Genomic DNA, 22,153 nt, shown 5'->3' with positions numbered 1-22,153 from the left:
TCTGGAATAATGCTATTAGAGAATATCTGCAGATGTTTCATGTTGCTCTATGAGATTACTTTTTTATTTTTCCACAAATGAGAAATAAGGTAGAGGCTTACTCAAACTCCTAGTGTTTCTCAAAGAATAATCATAAAGATTGTCTTGCTTTGTATAAACAATACACTTGTCAACATTTAAGAAATTAAGGAAAGTATGACATGGCCTTGAAAGCTAGAGAGCACTTCAGTACTTTTTAAATAATGGCACCTTTACAAAATAATTACCGCAGTCATCACCCTTCAAAATGACCCTACAGTCATTCATTTGCTATGAAAAATCATTAATAGCCATCTGTCTTCTTCCATTTAAATTTGTTACCTCTAAGCAGTCTAGACTCACTATATATATATATATATATTAATATGCACTTTTTTTAGTCTTCAAGGATACAGTTCCATGTAGGAGGGAACGCATACGATTTCTTTTGAAAATTCCACAGGACAATAGAGTCTGCTGAGCTGTTCTTCATACTGAGTCAAGGCATCAGTCAGATTGATACAGTTTCCCTGAAGGAAAAAAGAAAAGTTCCAGTTGTAATCAAATACATAAGCAAAGTCATAGATGAATGTATACATTTAGACATTAATGTAAGGCTTCATATATTTCAGAATCACATACATCCTGTTCTTAGCATTTATTATTTACAAGGCAAATATCAAACAGCTTGTCTTCGTTTAGCCTACAGCAAGCAACAATTTGCAAAGACCAAGTATGGAGGGAATTATCCATCTTCTGATGAGCAAAAACAGCCATTACATCAGGCTTCTAGTTAAAACAGACCACCATGTGTTGTTTACCTACAACATCTACTCAATAACCATTTTCTTTATGATTGCTTAAATACATTAGTAAACATTTATTACAACATCCAGACTTTCTCAGTTGTTTAACATTGCTGAGGTCTTTACAACCTTAGAATGTTGTACCAAGAGAGCCGCAGCGTATCCATTTTAAACTGATTCTTCCACATGACAAAACAAATCAGATTATGCCTCAACTCTGCTGGCTGTAGGCCACGTTGCCTTGAGTTGCTCTGTATCATGCTTCTGAAAAGGAAGTGTTTCCTAGGATTTTTCTTTTCTTAGAACTGTGAGTGTCTTAGACGATTAGCAACATCCTTTTCTAAACAACAATGAAAACGATTAATGCTTAAAAGATCTCCTCTAACAGTGCAATAAGGAAGTAATAGACATCCTGCATTCACAGTCCTCCCCAGACAGGCAAATAAATATCTATTCCCCTCTTTCCAATCAAATAATTTTTGGGCTACAAATTTGTGTTTACAATTGGGAGTTAAAAAAAAAACAAAACTCCCATATACAAGGCACAAGCTTGTCCAAGGTCAAGCATACTTTTCAATGTACTTACAGGCACCCCATGTACTGAAAGCTCTAATAAGACATCTAACTATATATATCTGGAACGACACCATACACCTGTTTTGTCACTTTAAGAATATGAACGACCCTCTGAACACCAAGGAACATGAAGAGCATATTACTTGAGACCAATAACAACAGAGCCGAAAGCAAAGCAAATAACATTTAAACAAAGTACAGCCAAATTTAAAACTAAGAACTGTCTACTTAAGCACATACAGGTACAATATCTCCTTTAGTGGTCTTCAATGTTTTCAAAATGCCCCATGAAAACTGACAACATTTGCAGGCAAACCAAGCAGGGAACCACTGATTAAGAAATCCATATAGTCTGAATAGACCATAATAAACTAAATTAACCATTTAAGTTCAAGTAGCAATCTCCAAGTAAGAACAGAGAGGCTAGCAATAAAAAGTTCAGGTTTGTGTTTTTATATATTCTTACCAGAACACACAATGTTTTAGCCTGGTTTTAATTATGAATAAAACAAAAAGACCAAAAAGAACTGGCAGGTTTTCCTTCATGAGACTTAATGCTTGTCACTTGATATAAACTCTACTCATCTGAGGCACGTATTTCAGAGTTGAGTCTGAAACAGCATTTATCTAAATAATTTAGCTGGTTCCAAGAATTTCCAAGAGGATCTAAGCCCTTCTCCAAGCTGGCTTCCAAGTGAATAAATCTTCACTACAGATTTTTTCTTCAATCATAAGAGGAGCTAACAGACAAAAGCCTGTTTCTCTGCTCCTTTCTCTTTTCCTTCCTTTCCATACTTTCCTGTACCCTGTAAACCCACGACCAACAGATTTAGAGGGCTTACACCAAGCTCCCTGGTTCTTCCCTCTCCTTATTGGTTCAAGGCAATTCCCCACCTGGTTCTCAGCATCTGTTCTACTGGGCTTTCATCTCCTTTGTTGCATCTTAACTCACTCCTGCCCAACAAAATAATGAACAAAACATTCCTTTTTTGTTAGGAGTCTTTCGCCTTCTTCATCATTACTTACAGGTAATTAAGTAGACTAGATGATGCTTTAGCCAACAACTCTTTGAAGAGCAGGGCAACTACTCACAAATTATTGGAAAAAAATGATTTATTAGGAAGCTGAGTATAATCATGACCGCATGGTCTCCAGATGCCTCAGCTGTTGTTTTCTATGCATGACACACTCAATAAAGACACACCAAATATGAACATACCTCTGCTGCAGCACAGCAGCAAGATGTTTTGCGATGCTGATGAAGGAGGAGAAAGGGTTAATGCACACCAACAGGCAGACACTATCACCATTATTCAGATGAGATCTAGAGCTCATGTGGACAAGAAAAAGCACTTTCCTTGTCAGGTCATCATTTCTAAGTGCTGTGATATTACCATCCCATGGAGTCGATTACACAAACCCATTTGCCCTACCACTACCCAACCACGACCATCTTATTTTCCCTAAAGGTACCTTGAATGTGGACAAAGCAGGAAGCTGAAGGTACTGGCAATTCATGTGGCCGAGGGCAGGGGGTGGGTTTCAAAGTTTTCAAAAAAAGATCTGTGACCTTCTATGAAAATGTACCCTTTACCTTACTACTATGTGAATCATTAAAGAGTCACAAAGGCATCGGATGTTCAGACAGTTTTGTAAAATGAAGTTCTACAAGACCTGTGAAAAGAGGCAATGCAGAGCAGTGTCAGAACCCTTCCCACCTAACACCCTGTTTCTTCCCAGAATGATGTCCTTAGCAGAAGAGGCAACAGAGAGCAGGCCATAGCCGCACCAATCTGTAAGACTTTTTCCTCATCCTCCTCCCGAGGGCCCTGATCCCCAGTCTGTAGACCTCAATGTCCATTGCACAGTAGCCACTACACAGAAACAGCAAGCTACATGATCATGACAAACCTTAGCACGTGCACATATTGTGTGGTTGGGTTATCTGCAGTGAAGGAAGACGTGTGTGTGAAACATGTACATCTCCACCCTTTCATAACTGTTAGCTTCTATGAACCTGTGGTATGAGTGCCTTTTACCTCTACTTAGTCATGACACCCAATTGCTAATTCTGATTCCTAATCAGTAGAAAAAGAGGCATGAGTTACTTACAACACAAAAAGCTTTCCTCACACAGTTAACCATTGTTAGTGGTTGAACAACATTCACCGTAGAAAACAAAACCAAACTAAACTTTATACTAGTCTACAGGCAATTCCTAGTAACCTAACATATAAGGCAAAATCCTGCAAAAATATTGGCAAAAGATGCAAGACACTAACATTTACTATTTATCTCGGATGAGAATATTAGTTTTAAATAATAGGAAAACAGCATTAGACAAATTTCTACTCGATTCTGTCAAAAATTTAATGGAAGATACAGTATTCTACTATAAGAGTCAACTTCCTGGTTTCAGGAATGATTCCTTCTGCTCATGATCGGAGAGGCCAAAAGCCTTCTAGGAAAAGTCTGCTTTTGATCTTTACAAGACCTGAACTTTGCAGGAAAGAGGCAAAAGAAAGAAAACCTAAAGCAACAGTCTCCCTACTGCATGGCAGTATCTTCTCTCTGCTCTCAATGACTTTTGGAAATGTTTGCACATATATATTTTTTCCATTAATGAAAAAATATATATTGTCCCTTCCTGGCCTCAGATCATGTGCGTGACTTGAATGTGACTATGAAAGAACGCAGATGGATCAACTAAGAGAGGGAGGGGGAAAAAAAGAGCTAGACTTAATTGGAAATTACTACACTCTTAAGGTCACAGCTTACTGGATATTTTACGTCCCCTAGGCTTGAAACTGAGGTCGAGACCTATATGAGTACAAAAACAAAAGATTTAGCACTTTTAAAACATCTGCATTACCTGCTTTTCATATGACTAAGTTGTTCTGCTAACACATGAGGGAATACTGAATTCCAAGACAATAGTCTTAAGGAATTATCATTTCATATTCTCCCTGTTTCTCAGCACTCTCATTTTTTTCAAAATCATCTTAAATTAAGTGCACAAACAAGGACACAAACAGAACTAATAAGCAGTTAAAATTCTCACAAATTCTCACAATTAAGATGAGTTGGACTAGACACCTGTGCACATAAAAACACACCTACATAAAGGACAAAACTTAATGCGCAGGGATTTTATTACAAAAAAATTAAATAAGCAAAATCGAAGTGTATAAAGCACATTCTGACTGAGAATTACTTTCTCTACTTCTTTTCATTGGCACATTTTTCATCCTACTGTTTTTCCTGTGATTTTACTGCATTAGGCTCAGGATATATGGAAAAGCTTTAAAAACCTCATACACAGAGTTCCATATTCTAGAAAGTTCTTTCAAGAAAGAACACATATTTGATTATACTTTTCCTATTCCATTGATAGATGTCTACTTGGTTATTTAGTAAAGAACAACCACATTTTTTATATTAACTATACTCTATTCGGTTTAGGACAGGTTTAACCAACAGCACAGGCACCAGAAAACAGAAGAGGCCTGTAAGAAGGTAAGAGATGAAGACCAACCCAGAACAACTGAAGAAAGCATAGCACTGAAAAGACGACTGTAGTACTTGTTTAGTAACCTGTTATTATCCAAGACACTGTAGCAGTTATTTGATTCAGCCACCCTTCACCAAGCATATAATTTTGTTTCAACATCAGACTAAATGCAAAAGTAAACAAAAAAACCAACTTCCCCAAATCCACCAACCTGTGTGTATAATTTGAATCACAAATAGAAAATATCGCTAGGTAATTTGCAGTGCATGCAACCATTATAGAGGAAGTCTAATGGGAAGCACACATTAAGACAAAAGTTTCTGCAGTCAGTTTTGCCAGACTGCCATTTCAGTATGCCCTCTTTTCTCCCTTCTTCAGGGAGAGAGAAATCACTGCAGACAGTGTGGCAAATCAAGAGCAGGAAAAAACAACAAAACTTGTGAATATGCAATTTTTACTGCCAGTCTCCAAAGGAAGACCTGCCCTAGAGGTAAGGCATGTTCTACTTGACAGTGCTCCACTAACTCCTCCTTGGGGCCATGCAGCATAGAGTTTTATAAGCTTTAAAGTTATCTGGCTTTACTCAACAACAACATAAGTTAAAAATCCCAAGCCTGTAAGAGTTAGATAAACCTATTTTAATATTAGGAAAGCGATATCCAGAAAAAGTCACTTTTAACAGTTTTCTAAAAGACAACCAGCTTTATCGATCAAGTCCAAGACCTAGTCGTAGTTAAGAGTCAATGCCAACCACACAAATATTCTTGCATCACTGAAACATAATCAAGGGAAACATACCTGTCATACAACATGTTTCATTTCAAATTTCCTAATGAAAAACACTAGATTTAGTTTAATTCTTGGTGGTTTTTCTTCTTAATATTTCAGTAATTCAGTACCCATTTAACTTGAAAGCATTTGAGGCAATTTTAAATTTTCAAGATTATAACTGAGCTAAGTGATCTGTGTTTAAAAGCCCTTCCTTGACTGATGATTCTTGAACTACTTTTACAATCTTTACATTCTCAAACTGCTCTGAATGCTTGTATTGATTTTGACAGCTCATGCCTTTCTCCCAATTACAATTCTTTCCAGCTTTCATCGGGCATAAATTCTGTAGTAACACAAGCTTAATTTCTAAGTTTCTGCAGCATAACAGATTGCCTACATTCTTATTGTAAAATAAATACAGTTCTGTGGAAACAAAAGCTAATCAGTTAAAATAAGTAAAGGCATACAAAAAGCCTACTAGTTCTAGTTAGCTTAACCCGCTAATGGAAGGGGTGTTTCTATCAACTATCCAGGCTAAATTTGAGTCTCTGTGTTTCCTATGGTCTTTGGAAGTAAACGAATGATTTGACAGCAGAAGGAAAGGGCTCTTGTACGTGGCAGTGTCTTACATTCATCCCCGTATGTCACTGCTGCTGGATATCCTTTGTGACACTCTACTACAGTTGGGCTTTGTTTCTTTCAACTTAATGTGGCTTTGTATTTTATTTTGTAGTGACAAGGGAAGGAGCTGAATGTGGTCGAGGTTTAATTCCTTCCATCACTCAGCTCAACTAAATGATGAGATACCAAGAGCCTGAAAGACCCTCTATCAAAGCTGGGTTTGAGCTTTGTGTGGCAGAGATAATATTTAAAATGATAGCAGAGGCAAGTGGACTGAAGAAGCCTCCACTGGCCAGATGATCAATTCATTTAAATCTGAACTCGTTTAACACACAGAGAAATGTGTGCAATAAAAATTGTGAAGGGGCAAACGGCCAGGAAATCACACCAGTGCTTGTGCCTGCGCGGGCACATGCACGGGCTCTTCCAGCCTCCTTTCACACGTTGCACTCAAGGCAAATCCCGCTCTCTCGGTGGAAGTGCTAATTAAAAAACCCACAGGGCAGCCAAAAAAAGGAGCACAGCAGCATGGTGGTCTGGATACTTACAGGGCAGGCCGCGGCGCGTGAGGGCGCGGACAGGAAGCAGCAGCCTGGGGGACGCCTGTGCGTGCGGCGCAGGGAGAAACAGGAGCCCTCGCCCCGCTGACGAGCACCGTTTACTGCAACACAAACCCACCGGCAGCCCTGGGAATGCTTCCAACCAGACCAGGAAGGAGAAAAGGCCTCCACAGGGGTATTTTTAAAGGTTCTCCTTAAACAGGCTGAAAATGATAGCCTGCTCAGCCTCACAGGCTGAGGTCAGCAGAACAAAAACTTAGCAAAGAAAAAGGTATTTTTGTAATTACATGTTGTCCAAAAAAGCAGATAAACAAATGCAAAACTGGCGTATACTGATGGCTTTTCAGTCACCCCAGGCATCTTGCAGAGCAGAGTTTCACACAGGTTAGGACAATCCTGAGGCAGTATGGGGAAGGTGCAGGATGGAGATAGTTGATCAAAACAAACAAGTCACCAGTTGTGTGCCTGTTTTTAAGTACACAAGTACCCACTGGTTCACGGTTGCTGAGGACCTGCCTCCCAAACCGGCTCCCTGGGAGAGGGCAGCACCGAGCACCTCAACAAAACAGACCCGGATGAGATTGTCATGCGCTCTGAAGCACCAGTTTTAGACAGAGAAAGGGGGCAAGACACATGACTAAGTATCACTTATCTGCACACGTCAGAAATCAAAGTCCCACGTGGATGTGAGACTACCTAGGTGGATGACAGATAAAAAGGCATGAACATGAAAAGCAAGGCTACTGCTCATACAAATGCACAAATTTTTGCTCTTGTTATTACAATTACTTGTGGGAATGCAGAGCAATTACAGAGGCTTTCCCCCCCACCACCCCTCAATATCTGTAAGTTGTCCTTTCTACCTCTCCAGAGCTGAAATAAGAAAAAAATAAAATCAAATGTGCCCTAAAATTGGACACATATTCCTTTATCCCTTGGGAATGCAAGTAACTGGTCTGAGAAGGGTCTTGCAGGCAAGCTCTCTCTAACGTCAGTGACCTGCTAGCCAATGTCAGCTACCAGCCTCCATCTAGTGGCAGAAGGATATTATGCACCAGCACTATGAGGTTCACACCTTGGCATCCCGGGAGAACAGTCAGGGTAACACCATATACCTTTATGTACCAGTATATTAGCAAATGTATCAGCACAACATGCAAAGGAGCATGAGTGTCTGACATACAAACATGACTGTCTCACAAGCACACATATTAGTTTAGCTAAACAAAATGCTTGATCTATGTTCATGAAGTGAGCTATAAATATGGTTTCCACTGAAATGAGGGATATGAATCTGAAAAAGAAGGAGTGTCTGCATCATAAACTGCAAGATTTAATCAAAAATCTAAGGCCTGTCAATATTCTTTAGAAAACCCATAAGCTGTACAGAAGCAGACAGGTTTCACAGTGAGTTTCAGCAACAGCACCATCCATTTTGTCATCTCTTGTAGATGAAAAGGCAAGCCATCGTGCCACCTGCTCAACATAATTATGCCAAAACCAGATTATTTCTGTGCACTAAAGCTTTGATTAACTTGGATTTTAAGTCAATTAATCAGAAGTACCATTATGAAACCAGATGGCAAGCGGGACCTTCCTCCCCCCCCCCCCCCATTTAATGTATACTATATGATCAAACATTAATAATAATTAAGAAATACGAAAAATAATCTGAAAGTTCAAAGCTGTATCAATCAGGGTCACATACGAACGGCTCAATTAGTTCTCAATCAGGCTTCGAACAGTAGCTAGAACTGTATAGGAAAGTACATTGAAGAGGACCATGATGAGGCTACGCAGCTGCCTGAGGTGCTTGGCTGTAGATCACCACCATCTGTACTGCTTCCACGTCCCCAGCCTGCTAGCAACTGCTTTCAATTACACAGCTATTTTAAAGACTCTTTCAAACCAACACTTCTGGACTCCAGAGCGCTGCTTTTAGACATCTCTAGGCACTGCCTGCTGACAGTGTTCCTGAGCAATACCTGCAGCAGCCTGCTCCAAGGAATCACAGAAGGGCACCCTACCTGCTGTGAAATGCCTTAACCAATTCATGCACTGAAGAGGAATATTTTGCAGGACGTGGGCAGAGCTAAATGTGCACAGCTGATGGGCATTTCCATTTATTTCTGTCAATAGTGGCATTCACAGAGGCAGGAAGCAATACAATACGTGAAAGGCTAGCCTTTTGTAAACAGAGTTCTACTTTTGATCAAGGCATTTATTAAGCCTCAAAAATAATCAACACTAACAAAACGCACAAGGCAACCTTTGTGGTTAAGGCCATCAGAGGACAAGCTACTGAACAGATATTTGAAATGTTACTGCATTATAAAGCCAAAACCGAAAAAAAAAGACCATTAGCTACTGGCCTATAAGAAAATGTCACTTTTGCAGCATTCTTCCTGTGAAGTGAGGCATTTCCCTATTATTAGGGGAAAGCAAGACTTTAACATTAATAGTGGATATTCCCCAGCTGCTCTTCTTGGTGAGATTTAATACACCTTATATTTTAGGAAACCAAGAAACATTTCAAGAAACTTGTGAAAAGACACATAGATGTGGGGAGAAACCCTAATTCTTCGAGTTTTAAAACACAGCTGCCTAAAAGTGGGATGCAGTTCCTTCAACAAATAACACCCAGCCTGAGACCTAAGACAGGCACCCTGGACACAGATGGCTTGAACACCACTAACTGAAATTGCAGTGTCAACACACAAAACCAAAAGGTCTAACATTTACTAACTAACGTACCAGAATATTCAAAAATCCTAAGATTTTTTAGTGTAGAGCAACACTCAGCTACTGAAGTTCACAATGGCAATGTTTAAAGTTTTTGTTTTTTAAACTGTCCACAGTCTAATTCAATCTTTTGGACATCCAGCTTCAGATAATTTAATTCAAAAGGTATTTTAAGAGAGATATAGACAGCTGATTTTATTTAAAGCACCTTTAAAAATCTGTTCCTCCTAGGACAAGGACACAGTCTTGTTTATTAGGTTCAATTGAGAAAAGGCTACAAGGAGTATCCAACGGGCCCAAAGAGCCTGGCTTGGAGGTGTACCAGTAAATAATACACTAACAGTTCTGATCACTATCTGCCCCAGTATTCATTTTCCTTTTTTCAGCCACCTCAAGGAGATTAAATTGCCTCTATACTCAAAACATTGCTTCTATACCCCAGCCCTTGCACTAGCTACCAGTTAGCCACAAATCCCAACCCAAGGCACTCTAATTTTGATATTATTTCTTCCTTTCCTGTCTGGCCTATGGCACAGGTTGCTTGCCAGAGTTCCCTTCTGCAAAGCCATGATGCCTATCCATGCCTACCCACAGGTGTGCATTTACATACCCACAGATAAACTAAGCTCATCATTTTGCATTTGCTACAGGTATAACAACCACAACATAAGAGCTGACTCTATCCAGAAGGTGCTGCCATCTGAGAAGCTTTCATCTTGAAAGGAATGTTTACACTGCTATTATTAACAGAATGGAAAAGCTCCCAAGATGTACAGTATGATATGATTGTATTCATCATACCTTACATTTCAACCACAAGATTAAGAATCCATCCTGCCTACACAACCACAGTATTTTAAAATAAAAAATAAAAAAGCAAATGAAAATTGCCAAAAATCTCCTTCTTCAAATTTTGCATTTCTCTATCAAGTTGTCTAATTTAACAGTAACCCAATTTCTTTGCACGCATAAGAAAGCTAACTAACTGGAATGAGGAGTTCAAATGCATAATTTCAGCTGGGTTAAAGACTATCGCAGAGTTTAACAAGAAATTTCAAGACGCTGTATCTAGATACTGCACACATCAAAACAAGTTAGAAGTATATGCGTTATGCAGAAGAAATAAAAAAGGCATACTGCACTTAACTGTCTGCTGGTCTTGCTAGGCAACTGTACAACAGAATTTGTGCAAAATTCAGAATTACATATAGGACGTATCTTCAGATGAAAGCTTTATCACAATTACATTATAGATGGGATGGCTATACTGTGCCAAAAACATATCTTAAATTATTTCCTTTAGATTGGAATTGGATTAGAAACTCCACATAAGAGGACAGAAATCCCTGCAGTTCAAATAAGATTCTACATACTACGTTCTATCTAAATAACCAAAATGTTCAAAATCTGCTTTCCAGAAGCCAAATTAAATTTTTATTTCGGGACTGGACAGGAAGCACAAGGAAAGTATCTACTCTCAGTTGACTGCTTTTCTCCTCACATTTATTTCACCAGTGTCAAATTCTCCTTTATAAATCACAGATTTTCACATTTTGCACTTTACTGCTGGAATCCTAAGCACAAAAAAAGTTTCTTTTTTATAAAGCACATCTGTTTTTCAAGAATTCTTTATAGCTAGAATGTTCTGTATTATGCTTGATTCTTGAAATTATACTTTTAAGTTTAAAGACATACATGGGTGAATGCAATATATTTACAAAAATTTTTCTTTATATCCAAGTATCATACCTGTGTGAAATATTTTCCATCTTGTTTCAAGACTTTCATCGAGAGATCAAGAATCAATCGCAGAAACTCCCACGTGGAATCTGCATATAGAAAATGATCCGAAATGAAAACAAAGCCTAGGGGGAATACTGGTGGAAGTGAATACTTCTGTTTCAATGTAGCATTATTTCCTGAATATTTTATCAAGTATGAAATGGGAGAGGGCAGGTTAATCTGCATAGCTTTGAGTATGCACACTACTTTTATTTTTTATTTTTTTCTTGAATACTATAAAAGTGGTACGTGCATTCTCTGCCTAAGATGTAGTACTAAAAGGCAAAAATTAAACTAGCTTTGATGCAAATTGTTAGTTAGTTAGTATGGAATACAGCATCAGAAATGCATAAAGTCCTCAGAAATCTGGGAAAAATAAATTAGATTAACCTTCTTCTGGAGATGTGGAGATTGGAACAGCTGTCAGATCATTAATTACATAATCAAACATTCTTCCTTCTTTGGCATACCTCTTCAATACGGGAATACAGTCTTCAATTAGGACCTGAAAGAAAGAATATCATAGCTAATTCTCATAATACCCTATAACTGACCAAATAAAGGAACAACTAAATATGGGTTTACTATAATTAAGCTTAAAAAAATAAAATTGGGTTTAAATTCATGCTCCATTTTCAGTTTTTTACATCATGTAAAAAAAGAGGTGCAGTTGTGTGAATCGCAACAAGCCTAACGTGCTACAGAACTAAACCTCCTAGCTCTTGTTTCTGATTGCTTCTGATTTCCCCAAATGGGGAAAAAGTTACCAGTTTCTCCAAGGACCCGTAGACTACGTTATTTGGATGAAGGATCACTGACTCATGCAAGGTGGCATGCAGCAACACCTCTTAATCTTTGCATGCCTTTTTTCCCCCCCCACTCACACCTGCAAACTGGTATTTCTGAGACACGTAAGGAACGTTAATGAAAACAGAAAGAAAAGACTTCTAGTAAAAAAGTCAAACTTGACCTGCACATAGAGCATGTGAAAACCTGAACTGCAGGGTCACTTGCATTTTTTTCCATTATAGTAAGAGTGTAATCAGAGATTTTTGACCCAAATTATAAAGCCTTGTATAAAAAAAAGTATCCAGGTACATTCTCAACAGTGTAGGACAACTTAAACATTTTTCTGCTATCTCTTCATCAGCTTAAGAGCTGATATTCAAAACTCTACACCTTTATTGTTACTTGCTCCTCATCTGTGATGGTAGCAGAGTCTCACTTTCACAATACAAAGATTACATATATATATAAATATATATATATAAAATTTTTAATAGTTTGAAGGTGAAGAGTTAAATGTTTTGAAGCTAATGTGTAGTTCCAAATATTATGAATATATACACATCGCATCCCCACCGTCAACTACTGTTATTTAGAAACATTTTGGGAAGAATCCTCTTCCAAGTGAAGAAAATCAAAAGGCTTCCCCCGACACATCCCAGAAGCCTTCCCCACATCACTTTTCCAGAGTAGATTTAGCTGTATTTGAAATGTTCTTTTCAATAAAAGCAGAATAAAGATTACCTGATAGCATTCTCCTTTCAGATTGTCTAAGATATCTCCACATGTTTTACGCATGTATTTTTTACACCCGTCAATCACCATTTGGTCAATGTTTGAAGTTGGTTAAGGAACGTTACATTCCAAAAATTATACAGGTAGCAAATCTTTTTCTTCTCAAAACAGAAATTATAATGGAATAATGAGATATCTAAGTTGCAATTATGTATGAATCCCCAGATTCAGTAATAGGTTTAAGAACTTGTTTTTGTTTCCAACTTGTATTTCTGGCATTTTATTGTTAAAAGCTTGAAATATAAACAATGGGATAGTTACGTTAAAAATAAATCAATAAAACCAAAGCAGGTTAGACTGCATCTTTAAACAATTATTTTTAGTTCCTAGCAAAGCAGGTCCAAAACCCAGGATAATCTAAATTCAAACAACTAACAGTGGGATTATATTTCAAATTATATTTAAACTACAGAATGCTGAAATCTTGATCTCCATCACTATTTTTGTAAGAAGTCATCTTCAGATGAGGAAAACCTAGATCATTCTAGCACTAAGACAATTTGCCAAGCCCTAACATTGTTTAAACTTGCTTTGGTTTCAGATTTTTTTTTCTTTTATAGATCAAGAGTTACAGTATAAATTGGAAACATTAAGCTATTGCACACTTGATATGTTAAAATGAATTATTTGCCATTTTCAAAGGATATCTCTACCATAGTGACCATCTTTGGCTTCAGTTTGACTATCTCATACAGTATACCCCCATCACCACCTCCAAGGATCAGCACTTCTTTCCCAGTGTAGTCTTCTTTTCCACTGCCCATTATGGCTCGAGTATATGCCAGGTCACTCTCTGCCAAATCTGAGTGGAATAAACAGAAAGAAGTGGACAGAAACATTACATCTTGAATTCTTCTCTTTATTAATTGGTGTTAAAGTGGTGATAAAGTGGACCAATGCAGGACCACATATGCAAACAAACCAGTTCTCAGTGAGACAGTTCAGGTACCAGGATATTTTATTTCTGATAATTTACCAGAGCTAATGCAGTGCTGCTCAGAATGACATAGAAGATTCCTGTAGTTCTCACTGCAAACCCAACAGGGCTACATTTGTAAGTAGTGTGGGCCAAGAGAAGCAGACCTGAACAGCAGACTAGTCTGTATTGCCAACTTGGTGTCCACGCCACACCTTGGTGGGCTTTTACCTCAGGCTGGTTTCAGTCTAGTCCCACAAGTCGACTAAACAGCCATTTAGTGCTGGTGTACACATTTCAGTACAGCTTCATCTAAAACAAATCCAAGCTCATGCATCCTGATATCACTCCACAGTACAAACCAAAGTGGAGCAAGAAACAGTCACAAGCTTTTTGCTTAGAAAGCACACTTACGGCAACTAAAAAACTAACATAGATGCATCAAAGGATCCCTGCAAAGAAGAAATACAAACACTAGTACTCAGACCCTGGGGGGCCTTGCAGCAGGAGTTTTTCTGCTTTACTTATTATTTTCAAGCCAGGCAACAACCTTCCTAAGCTGCGATAACAGGTCTGAGCTGCAGGACAAAGCGTTAAGTGGCAGCACAATTGCATATCCTAACATTACACCTGGCAATCAGCACTTAGTTTGCAAGCACACAGTAAGAGAAGCGCTTAGAACTACACTTTTAAAGCCTGTGGAAAACAAACAGAAATGAAGTGTGCCTTTACTTGTAAGGCATGTTGTGACAACGTTCAAATAAAATTTAATTTCCATATGAAACTTGGATGACAGTTTCTGCCAAAGTATGGAATGCCTAATTCAGTTATTTCAGATGCAATTCTAACCAAATTAGAAAATACCTGCTGATGAATTCAATGTAAACAGCACTCACAGCTGCCATCTGCACATAAGCCCCCTTGGCAGCTGCAGAAAGCTAATTAAATAATTGGAGGTATTTTTGGTGGTTTCAAACTGCTGTAGTCAGAATTCTTAATTACTCTCCAATTAGCCTGAAGTCAATTATTCCAGCCCTAAACAGCAACATCCCTCATTTACCTCAGTCACTATTTCTCTGCAGAGACACCAAGGGATTCCACAAAGTATACTCCTTGTTCCCTGAGTTTTCTACATAAAGGGAATAACATTTTTATCCAGCTTTAAAGGACTGAAGCCTATCACTTCATAAGTTCATTTTCAACATACAGAGATCAGCAGACACTGCATACTAGAGGAAGAGAACTTCACACAAAAGGTGGCGTCACAGGTCTCATTAAGCGGGAGTTAAGTTCAGAGTTTTGAAGACAACACAGTTGGAAGATGTTCATCAACAAGCTAACTAGGCTAAAATAGAGCTATTCTAGCTGATCTTTCTGAATTGTTAACTCCATCATTAGCGTTAGTTTATCAAGTCACAACCACAATCTTTATTATTCTATCAAAATGATCATAGCAACATAGAAAACAACATCTCCAACAGTTTCAGGCAGAAAGTCCTCCCCTAGGCAATACTTACTAACATCCCCACTGAGGATAAGTATATTCCCAAACTGTTTTGAATGCAGAATCTTAATATTCTGATATGGTGAATCTTCATCATAAACAACCTCATCTATGTCATACTCTACCAAGCGTCCATCCGCTGTGGGCCAGTATCTATCGATGGTGCCTCCTCTCAAAATGGCTGGCAATCTGGGGGAAGAAAAAGAGAAAACAGATTACAAGACATTGAAGATTTATTTTTTTCATTTCCCTTTTAGCACCCTGTGGGCTCAGGATAATAGATTCATGCTTACAAGTATTATTTCCTTTATTTAAAAACTTGCAAAATTTAATGCTGAAGGGATTTAAAAATCCTATTAGCTATATGTCAAATATACAAAGCTTGCTAAGGCACAATTGAAATATCAGAGATTCTTCTTTATATGCAACTTCTAAAATAAGCGTGTGGATTAATCTCTACCCCAACATACTAGCCTCTGCAAAACAACAAACTCTTGACTTGAAAAATAACGTACAAAAGTACAAAGCAAGAACAGAACAGGGACAAAAAACAGTAACAAAGCCTCTTCCCACATCCAACTCATCTAAGAATGCTGACTCTTTGGGATTAGTGAGCCTGGCTCTTCTGATGTTGTGTTTAGACACAACACTTGACACTCACGCAGGAACCTCAAAGTGAACTATTACAGCATTTCAAACTGAGTAAGGTCACACTTACACTGTATAAGCAACATACATAAGATATACCCATGCATAAAGCCTTAGTTGGTAGTTTACATTTAAAATATGTTTCAAGCATCTGGACAAAAAACAGTTTCTTTGCATTCTTTTTGAACTCCAAATACACATCTGGTTCAAAGACAAAACAGCTTTGAAATAGAAATGTCTGTTCAAAATGACTGCATCTATTTTTATGCAAAACATGCAGACAAAAAGCTCCCCACATGTACACAAGTTCTGAAAATCCATTTTTTTGCAAAGGAGGATGCGGTGGGCAGCAGGACATGGAAAAGCTCCTTTGGATTTCCTAACAACTCGGAAATGTTTTGTACCCTCAACAAGCCACAAGGTGGCAGCACATGGGGAAAGCGAGAGCAGATCTGCCACCAACAACAAAACGGCAGCAACGCTTCGCAGCGGCACAACACAGAGCTTCGCTACAACTAAAAACACTAGAAGAACACAAAGCAAAAGAAAAAGTTGAGGGCTTGGGAATGTATGTTAAAGAACTCTTTCCTAATCTACCTAGGGGGTCTGTCTTCTTATACTGAAGTAATCACATTTATCTGGATCGCTTGAGGTAGACTTTGCTCTTCTAGCCGTTTAACAAACTCCCATTATCATCTATTTCAGTAACAAATATCCTCAGAAAGCAACCTCTGCGTCTGCTGCATAGGAAGTGATCTACATCTGCATACACTGCTACAGGTGATGATTCACCTGGCTGAGGAGAGCAAAACAGCTGCTGCTTTGTGGTTTACATACAGGATTCTTGTTAAACACCAAAGGCAGTATTTACTTTCTCATGTGTAACATGAGTTTGCAAATCACTATCACTTTATTTGCACCTTCAGATAACCTTCTGCTACAGCACTATTTAGCTGTTGTTCCGTTACAGTTTGTTCCCTCTTGCAAAGTTTCTGCGCTTAGTTTTATCTTCTTCATTTTTTTACATAAAAACAAGATTCAAAAGATCACTTCCATTTCTGAACAGATTCTCTAAAACACCTCTGGCATCTCCTGTCAGGTTACTGGAACAAGTGCTCCTGCTCCAAGCAGCTGGCAGCTGCCAGTCAGTAGGAAGGCACTGAAGTGAGTTCCATACATCCCTTCCCTACCCTAGGCAACTCCGTTAGGAAGGCTTTCCTAGGGACAATCAACCATCTGCAGAGAATATCCCCAGAACTTGATATATAGCTTTGTACTTAAGTAAATCAACATGACAGAAGACTTGCATGATACAACATGTTATCATCTTCCCTCAATTAAATTAATTTTGAGAGAAAAGCACTGCTCTGTTATAATCCATATCAATCTTCTTGGCAGGGCCCTGAGCGCACACATCCGCTCCAGGGCTTCGGCTGCCCAGAGCTACTGCAGCTGGCAGAGACCCAGCACAGCTGGGGAGCCCTGGTGAGGCTGCGGGAGCAGAAACGTGCGCTGAACCCAGACCATGCTCCTTGGTCCTGCTGCTCTGCCTGGGCCTGCCCACACCTTTCACCAGTCCCCATCTCGGCCTCAAGGCCACACTGTCATTACAGCCCTGCCTCAAGGCCACGGTGGTCTGGCTGAGCCTGGTCACCATCACCAGGCTGGCTCTGCTCATCTTGTTCAGGGGCTGCAAGAGCAGCCCTGAGGGAGAAGTCCCTGTTCCACTGCCACCACAGCCAGCCCTTGCAGAGCTCTTCTGCTTCCTGTCTGCACCAGTGTTGAGGTGCTGCAACCTCACAGAACGGTTGAGGTTGGAAGAGACCTCTAGAAATCATCTAGTCCAACTCCCCTGCTCAGAGACACCCAGAGCACGGGGCACAGGGCGGCATCCAGGTGGGTTTGGAAGATCTCCAGAGAAGGAGACTCCACAGCCTCCCCGGGCAGCCTGTGCCAGGGCTCTGGCACCCTCACAGGAAAAAAGTTCCTCCTCACATGGAAAGTGAACTTCCTGTGCTTCAACTTATAGCCATTGCCCCTTGTCCTGTCACTGTCCACCACTGAGAAGAGTTTAGCCCCATCCTCTCTCCCGTCGGGTATTTGTACATATTAATCAGATCCCCTCGGTCTTCTCTGCTCCAGGCTAAAGAGGCCCAGATCACTTAAGTCTTTTCTCATAGGAGATTTTCAAGTCCCTTAATCATCTTTGTTGCTCTCTGCCAGACCCCCTCTACAATCTCTACGTCATTCTTGTACTGGGGGGCCATTCTTGTACTGCGGGCACCATTTAATGTAACTGCTGCAGATAATGTAAGAAATCAATCCTGCCTAAAACTAGCAGCATTGAAAAACATGCTTAACAACAACCAACTCTGCTGCTACACTTTCAACTGTGCAGTAATAGCATTCTAAAACACTGAGGGGAAAAAAGATACATGCAAAAATTCAGACTCCAGACGACTAATTTGTGCTTTGCTGTACTGCTATAAACTCAGCCTGCTTTTTACAACTGTGCAATGAAATCAAATGTGGCAGTACAGATATGAACTTACCGCTTCACTTTTTTTATATTACCATGAAACAGTTCTTTCATTCTTTCTTCCACTTTGTTTAGAAGCTGAAAAAAACAGCAAACAAGAAAGATGGAATTTATAGAAGTGATCACTTAATGCAGAACAGATGTTCAATTAGGCTATTTAAAAGGCAATAAAGGAGTAGCACCTGCAATAAAATTCTTCCCAATATAATATTAGAAGTCTATCAATAACTAGCTGGTTGCCTCAGCTTTGTTCCTAGCAAATATTTCCACACCACAACAGCTGTCATCATGTTTTTTCACTTAGCTGTCCTCCTAGATAACGTGACTAGACTTTTCAGACACAAGTAAAAAAAGAAGTAAAAGAATCTCAGATAGTTTTGTTCTTCTTTTAATTGAAGAACCGTATCTTGAAATTCTGGAGCTTTAGCAACAAAAAAAAAGATCATATTCTCCCTCACTCCCCCTTTTTGGGGAAAGAAGTTTTAACTATAGAGCCTCCTCACATCTCAGGTTAGAACTAAAAACTAATACACCAACGTCACAAATACTGGACTGAGCATCATGCCTTTCTCATTCCCCTGTATATCTGTAGGAAGCTGAGGTGTCCCTGCATCTTTCACACAGAAGATCACAAGGCCAAGGACATGCAAATGCATATACCCTCATAGATGTATGCAACTACACCAGGTGTTACTACTCCTACTTGAAGTAGGAGATAATTTGATACACCACAAAAAGAAAGGTTCCCATGTTAAGTCTAGCAGGGGAAGCAGCATCCAAACCTGATCAGTCTCTTCTCTTCCTTTTGCATGATCGTTGTAGCTCTGCAGATCCAGCAACACTAGCCCATGAGGATAAATTCTCAAATTGGCAAAGCTACAAAACAAAAGAAAAGCAAAGATAATAATTCTGTTAACAAAAACTACAAGCAGAGAAAAAAGAAAGTCATAAATGAATTATAGCAAAACAAAACTGCATGTTCCTCTTTGTAGCAGTCAGTAAGCTATTGAAGCCACTGATAGTTCCAGCTTCATTTTTACTCAGGAAGTAACCAAGCTTGCTGCAAGCTAAGTTGCAAGGGCAGGCAAATCGCCCTATAACTACTAAATTAGCAAGCAGCAAATCAATAAAACACACAGAACGTTTGAGGTTGGAAGGGACCTCTAGAGATCATCTACTCTACCCCACTGCTCCAGCAGGGACACCCAGAGCATGGGGCGGTATCCAGGCGGGTTTGGAAGATCTCCAGAGAGAAGGAGACTCCACAGCCTCCCTGGGCAGCCTGTGCCAGGGCTCTGGCACCCTCACAGGAAAGAAGTTCCTCCTCACCTGGAGATGGAGCTGCCTGTGTCGCAGCTTGCACCCATTGCCCCTTGTCCTGTCACTGGCCACTACTGAGAAGAGCTTCCTTCCTCCCTACATTCTCCCTTCATATACTTATACATGTTGATCAGATCCCCTCTCAGCCATCTCTTCTCCAGGCTAAACAGGCCCAACTCACGCAGTTTCTCCTCATACGAGAGATGTTCCAGTCCCTTAATCACCTTTGCAGCTCTCTGCTGGACCCTCTCGAGAAGCTCCACGTCCCTCCTATACTGGGGTGCCCAGAACTGCACACAATACTCCAGGTGCAGCCTCACCAGAGCTGAGGAGAGGGACAGGATCCCCTCCCTCCACCTGCTGGCAACACTCCTCCTGATGCAGCCAGGATCCCATTGGCCTTCTTGGCCACGAGGGCACACTGCTCACTCATGGTTAGCTTGGTGTCAACCAGGACTCCCAGGTCCCTCTTCATAGAGCTGCTCTCCAGCAGGTCAGCTCCTAGTCTGTACTGATACCTGGGGTTATTCCTCCCCAAAACAAGTCATTTAAACTAAAACAGCTGTAATGTGACAGGAGCTGAGAGAACAAAATAGACTAGTCTCAGTTCTTTGAAAGAGCCTGCTTGTACAGACTTTTTCATTTTCATTAAATCAAAGTTCAAGAAAAGAAGTAGTGTTCTCTTCCCCCTTCATCTTACTTCTTAGGGTTCAAGTGCAGACAAAAACTGTTACTGCACATATGATTTATTAGAGCAGTGTTCAAAGATCAAAGCTTTGTCCTGCCAGTTAGCGCACGCACGAGACCGCCCATGAGTGTTTGTGGGGACAAGTGGAGGACTTTGAGGAACCTGTTTTCTTTGTTTGCAAAAGATAAGGAGTGAAGGAAACACACACACACACGAAAGTTGCAAAGGTTATAGCCATTTTACATTGAGGAAGGAAAAAAAAAATGAAAAGAGGCTACAAAGAAACCAGATAAGGGAGCAAGACTAGGAGAGACATGCTGAAAAAAAATACAATGGGAGGTTATGAGAATGGTAAAAAAATGCTGCAATAATACAGGGAACCAAGGGTGAGTGAGTCTTTAGCACAACACAGAGAAATCACAGCTAAAGCTCTAAACACTTCTCCTGAAGTCCTCCTTTCCCTGCTTTTCTGCTCTCACACCACTTGGCCTCAAAGACAAAAAGCAAACTACGTCAACTTCTAGTAAGAAGATGGCAACTTTTGGTAACTATGATGTGATCAGGCTAAGCCAGATGAAAGGGACCAGAGCAACTCAGAGATATAAACATTTTTATTGCACTGCTGAAGACCATAACTTGTTTTGATGATCTGTAGCTGTGATTTAAGTTAGCACAAAGGAAAAAAACAGAAGTGCTCCTACTTCAGAAGGGCCTATCCAGTCTCCAACTTCCCTAAGGAGTTTTTTGTTTGTTTGTTTTAAATAAACATAGGTCACACCTCCAGAGAAGAGGTTGCCTTTGGAGAAAAAGTATTTCTACACCATACACATACTGGCGGCATGTTTTCTCTCCTATACAACTGCTATTGTCATTAACATTTAGAGAACTTAGCTACATTTCAGAGGTTGTCCACTAGATGCCCTCTTTCCAAAAATTTTTCATTTCTTCCCCAAAAAAATCTCTAATAGCAATTAAACTATACCTCAGGACAGCCACATAAAACCAGAAAATTACTATCATTACCAGGAAATTATACCTGAATTAAATATCTTACTTTACCCCAAAGAAATGGTGTACAGAGAATAGTCAAGTAGTAAGTACAGGCTTTTGTTCTTTTAATATTGTCATCACTTCAGGAAACAGTTTTGCAAGTTAGTTTATTCAGTAAGTGTATAAATACTTCCAGCTTTCAAGACAATTCTAGAGCAGCTTTTCATTTCTTTGACAAGCTATTTTCGACTGGATTTAGGGGCACCTGTCCAAAGCTGTTGTTCTCCTGCCAAACACCAAGACTTGGTAGAAGAAGCTGAAGTTCAACAGGTAAGAGCCTTACTTGGGTGTTTAGGAAGTCATATCTGACTTGCTAGTAGTCAACAACACTCTTCAGTACTTGTGTCACTAAACCTACTACTTAATGTAAGTAATATTAGAGCAAATGTTGCACAGCCAGCCCAGGTATACTTGAGGCAATACCCTGAGGCCAAGACACTTTCTCAGAGGTAAAGTGATGCTGTTAGAAGAAAAAACACCCTCACACTAGCAGAAGCAATAAGGGCTAATTAGAAAATAA

The 22,153-nt window shown here is 39.6% G+C and overlaps 1 protein-coding gene across 1 annotated transcript in view; it reads right to left on the bottom strand.

The window, feature by feature from the left end:
* SMS (spermine synthase) overlaps positions 1–22,153 on the bottom strand; it is a 47,439-nt gene that overhangs the window by 5,361 nt on the left and 19,925 nt on the right. The window contains exons 3-10 of the mRNA XM_026052267.1: positions 19,358–19,451; positions 18,589–18,653; positions 15,402–15,577; positions 13,616–13,770; positions 12,918–13,007; positions 11,778–11,892; positions 11,355–11,434; positions 433–548 (exon numbers count right to left, since the gene is read on the bottom strand). Coding sequence (XP_025908052.1) covers positions 433–548; positions 11,355–11,434; positions 11,778–11,892; positions 12,918–13,007; positions 13,616–13,770; positions 15,402–15,577; positions 18,589–18,653; positions 19,358–19,451 — 891 coding nt within the window. The remainder of the gene's footprint in view (positions 1–432; positions 549–11,354; positions 11,435–11,777; positions 11,893–12,917; positions 13,008–13,615; positions 13,771–15,401; positions 15,578–18,588; positions 18,654–19,357; positions 19,452–22,153) is intronic.

This window comes from Nothoprocta perdicaria, unplaced genomic scaffold (assembly GCF_003342845.1).
Source record: "Nothoprocta perdicaria isolate Ctin4 unplaced genomic scaffold, notPer1 scaffold_112, whole genome shotgun sequence".
Classification (NCBI taxonomy): Eukaryota; Metazoa; Chordata; class Aves; order Tinamiformes; family Tinamidae; genus Nothoprocta; species Nothoprocta perdicaria.
This window is presented reverse-complemented; position numbering and strand designations above follow the sequence as displayed.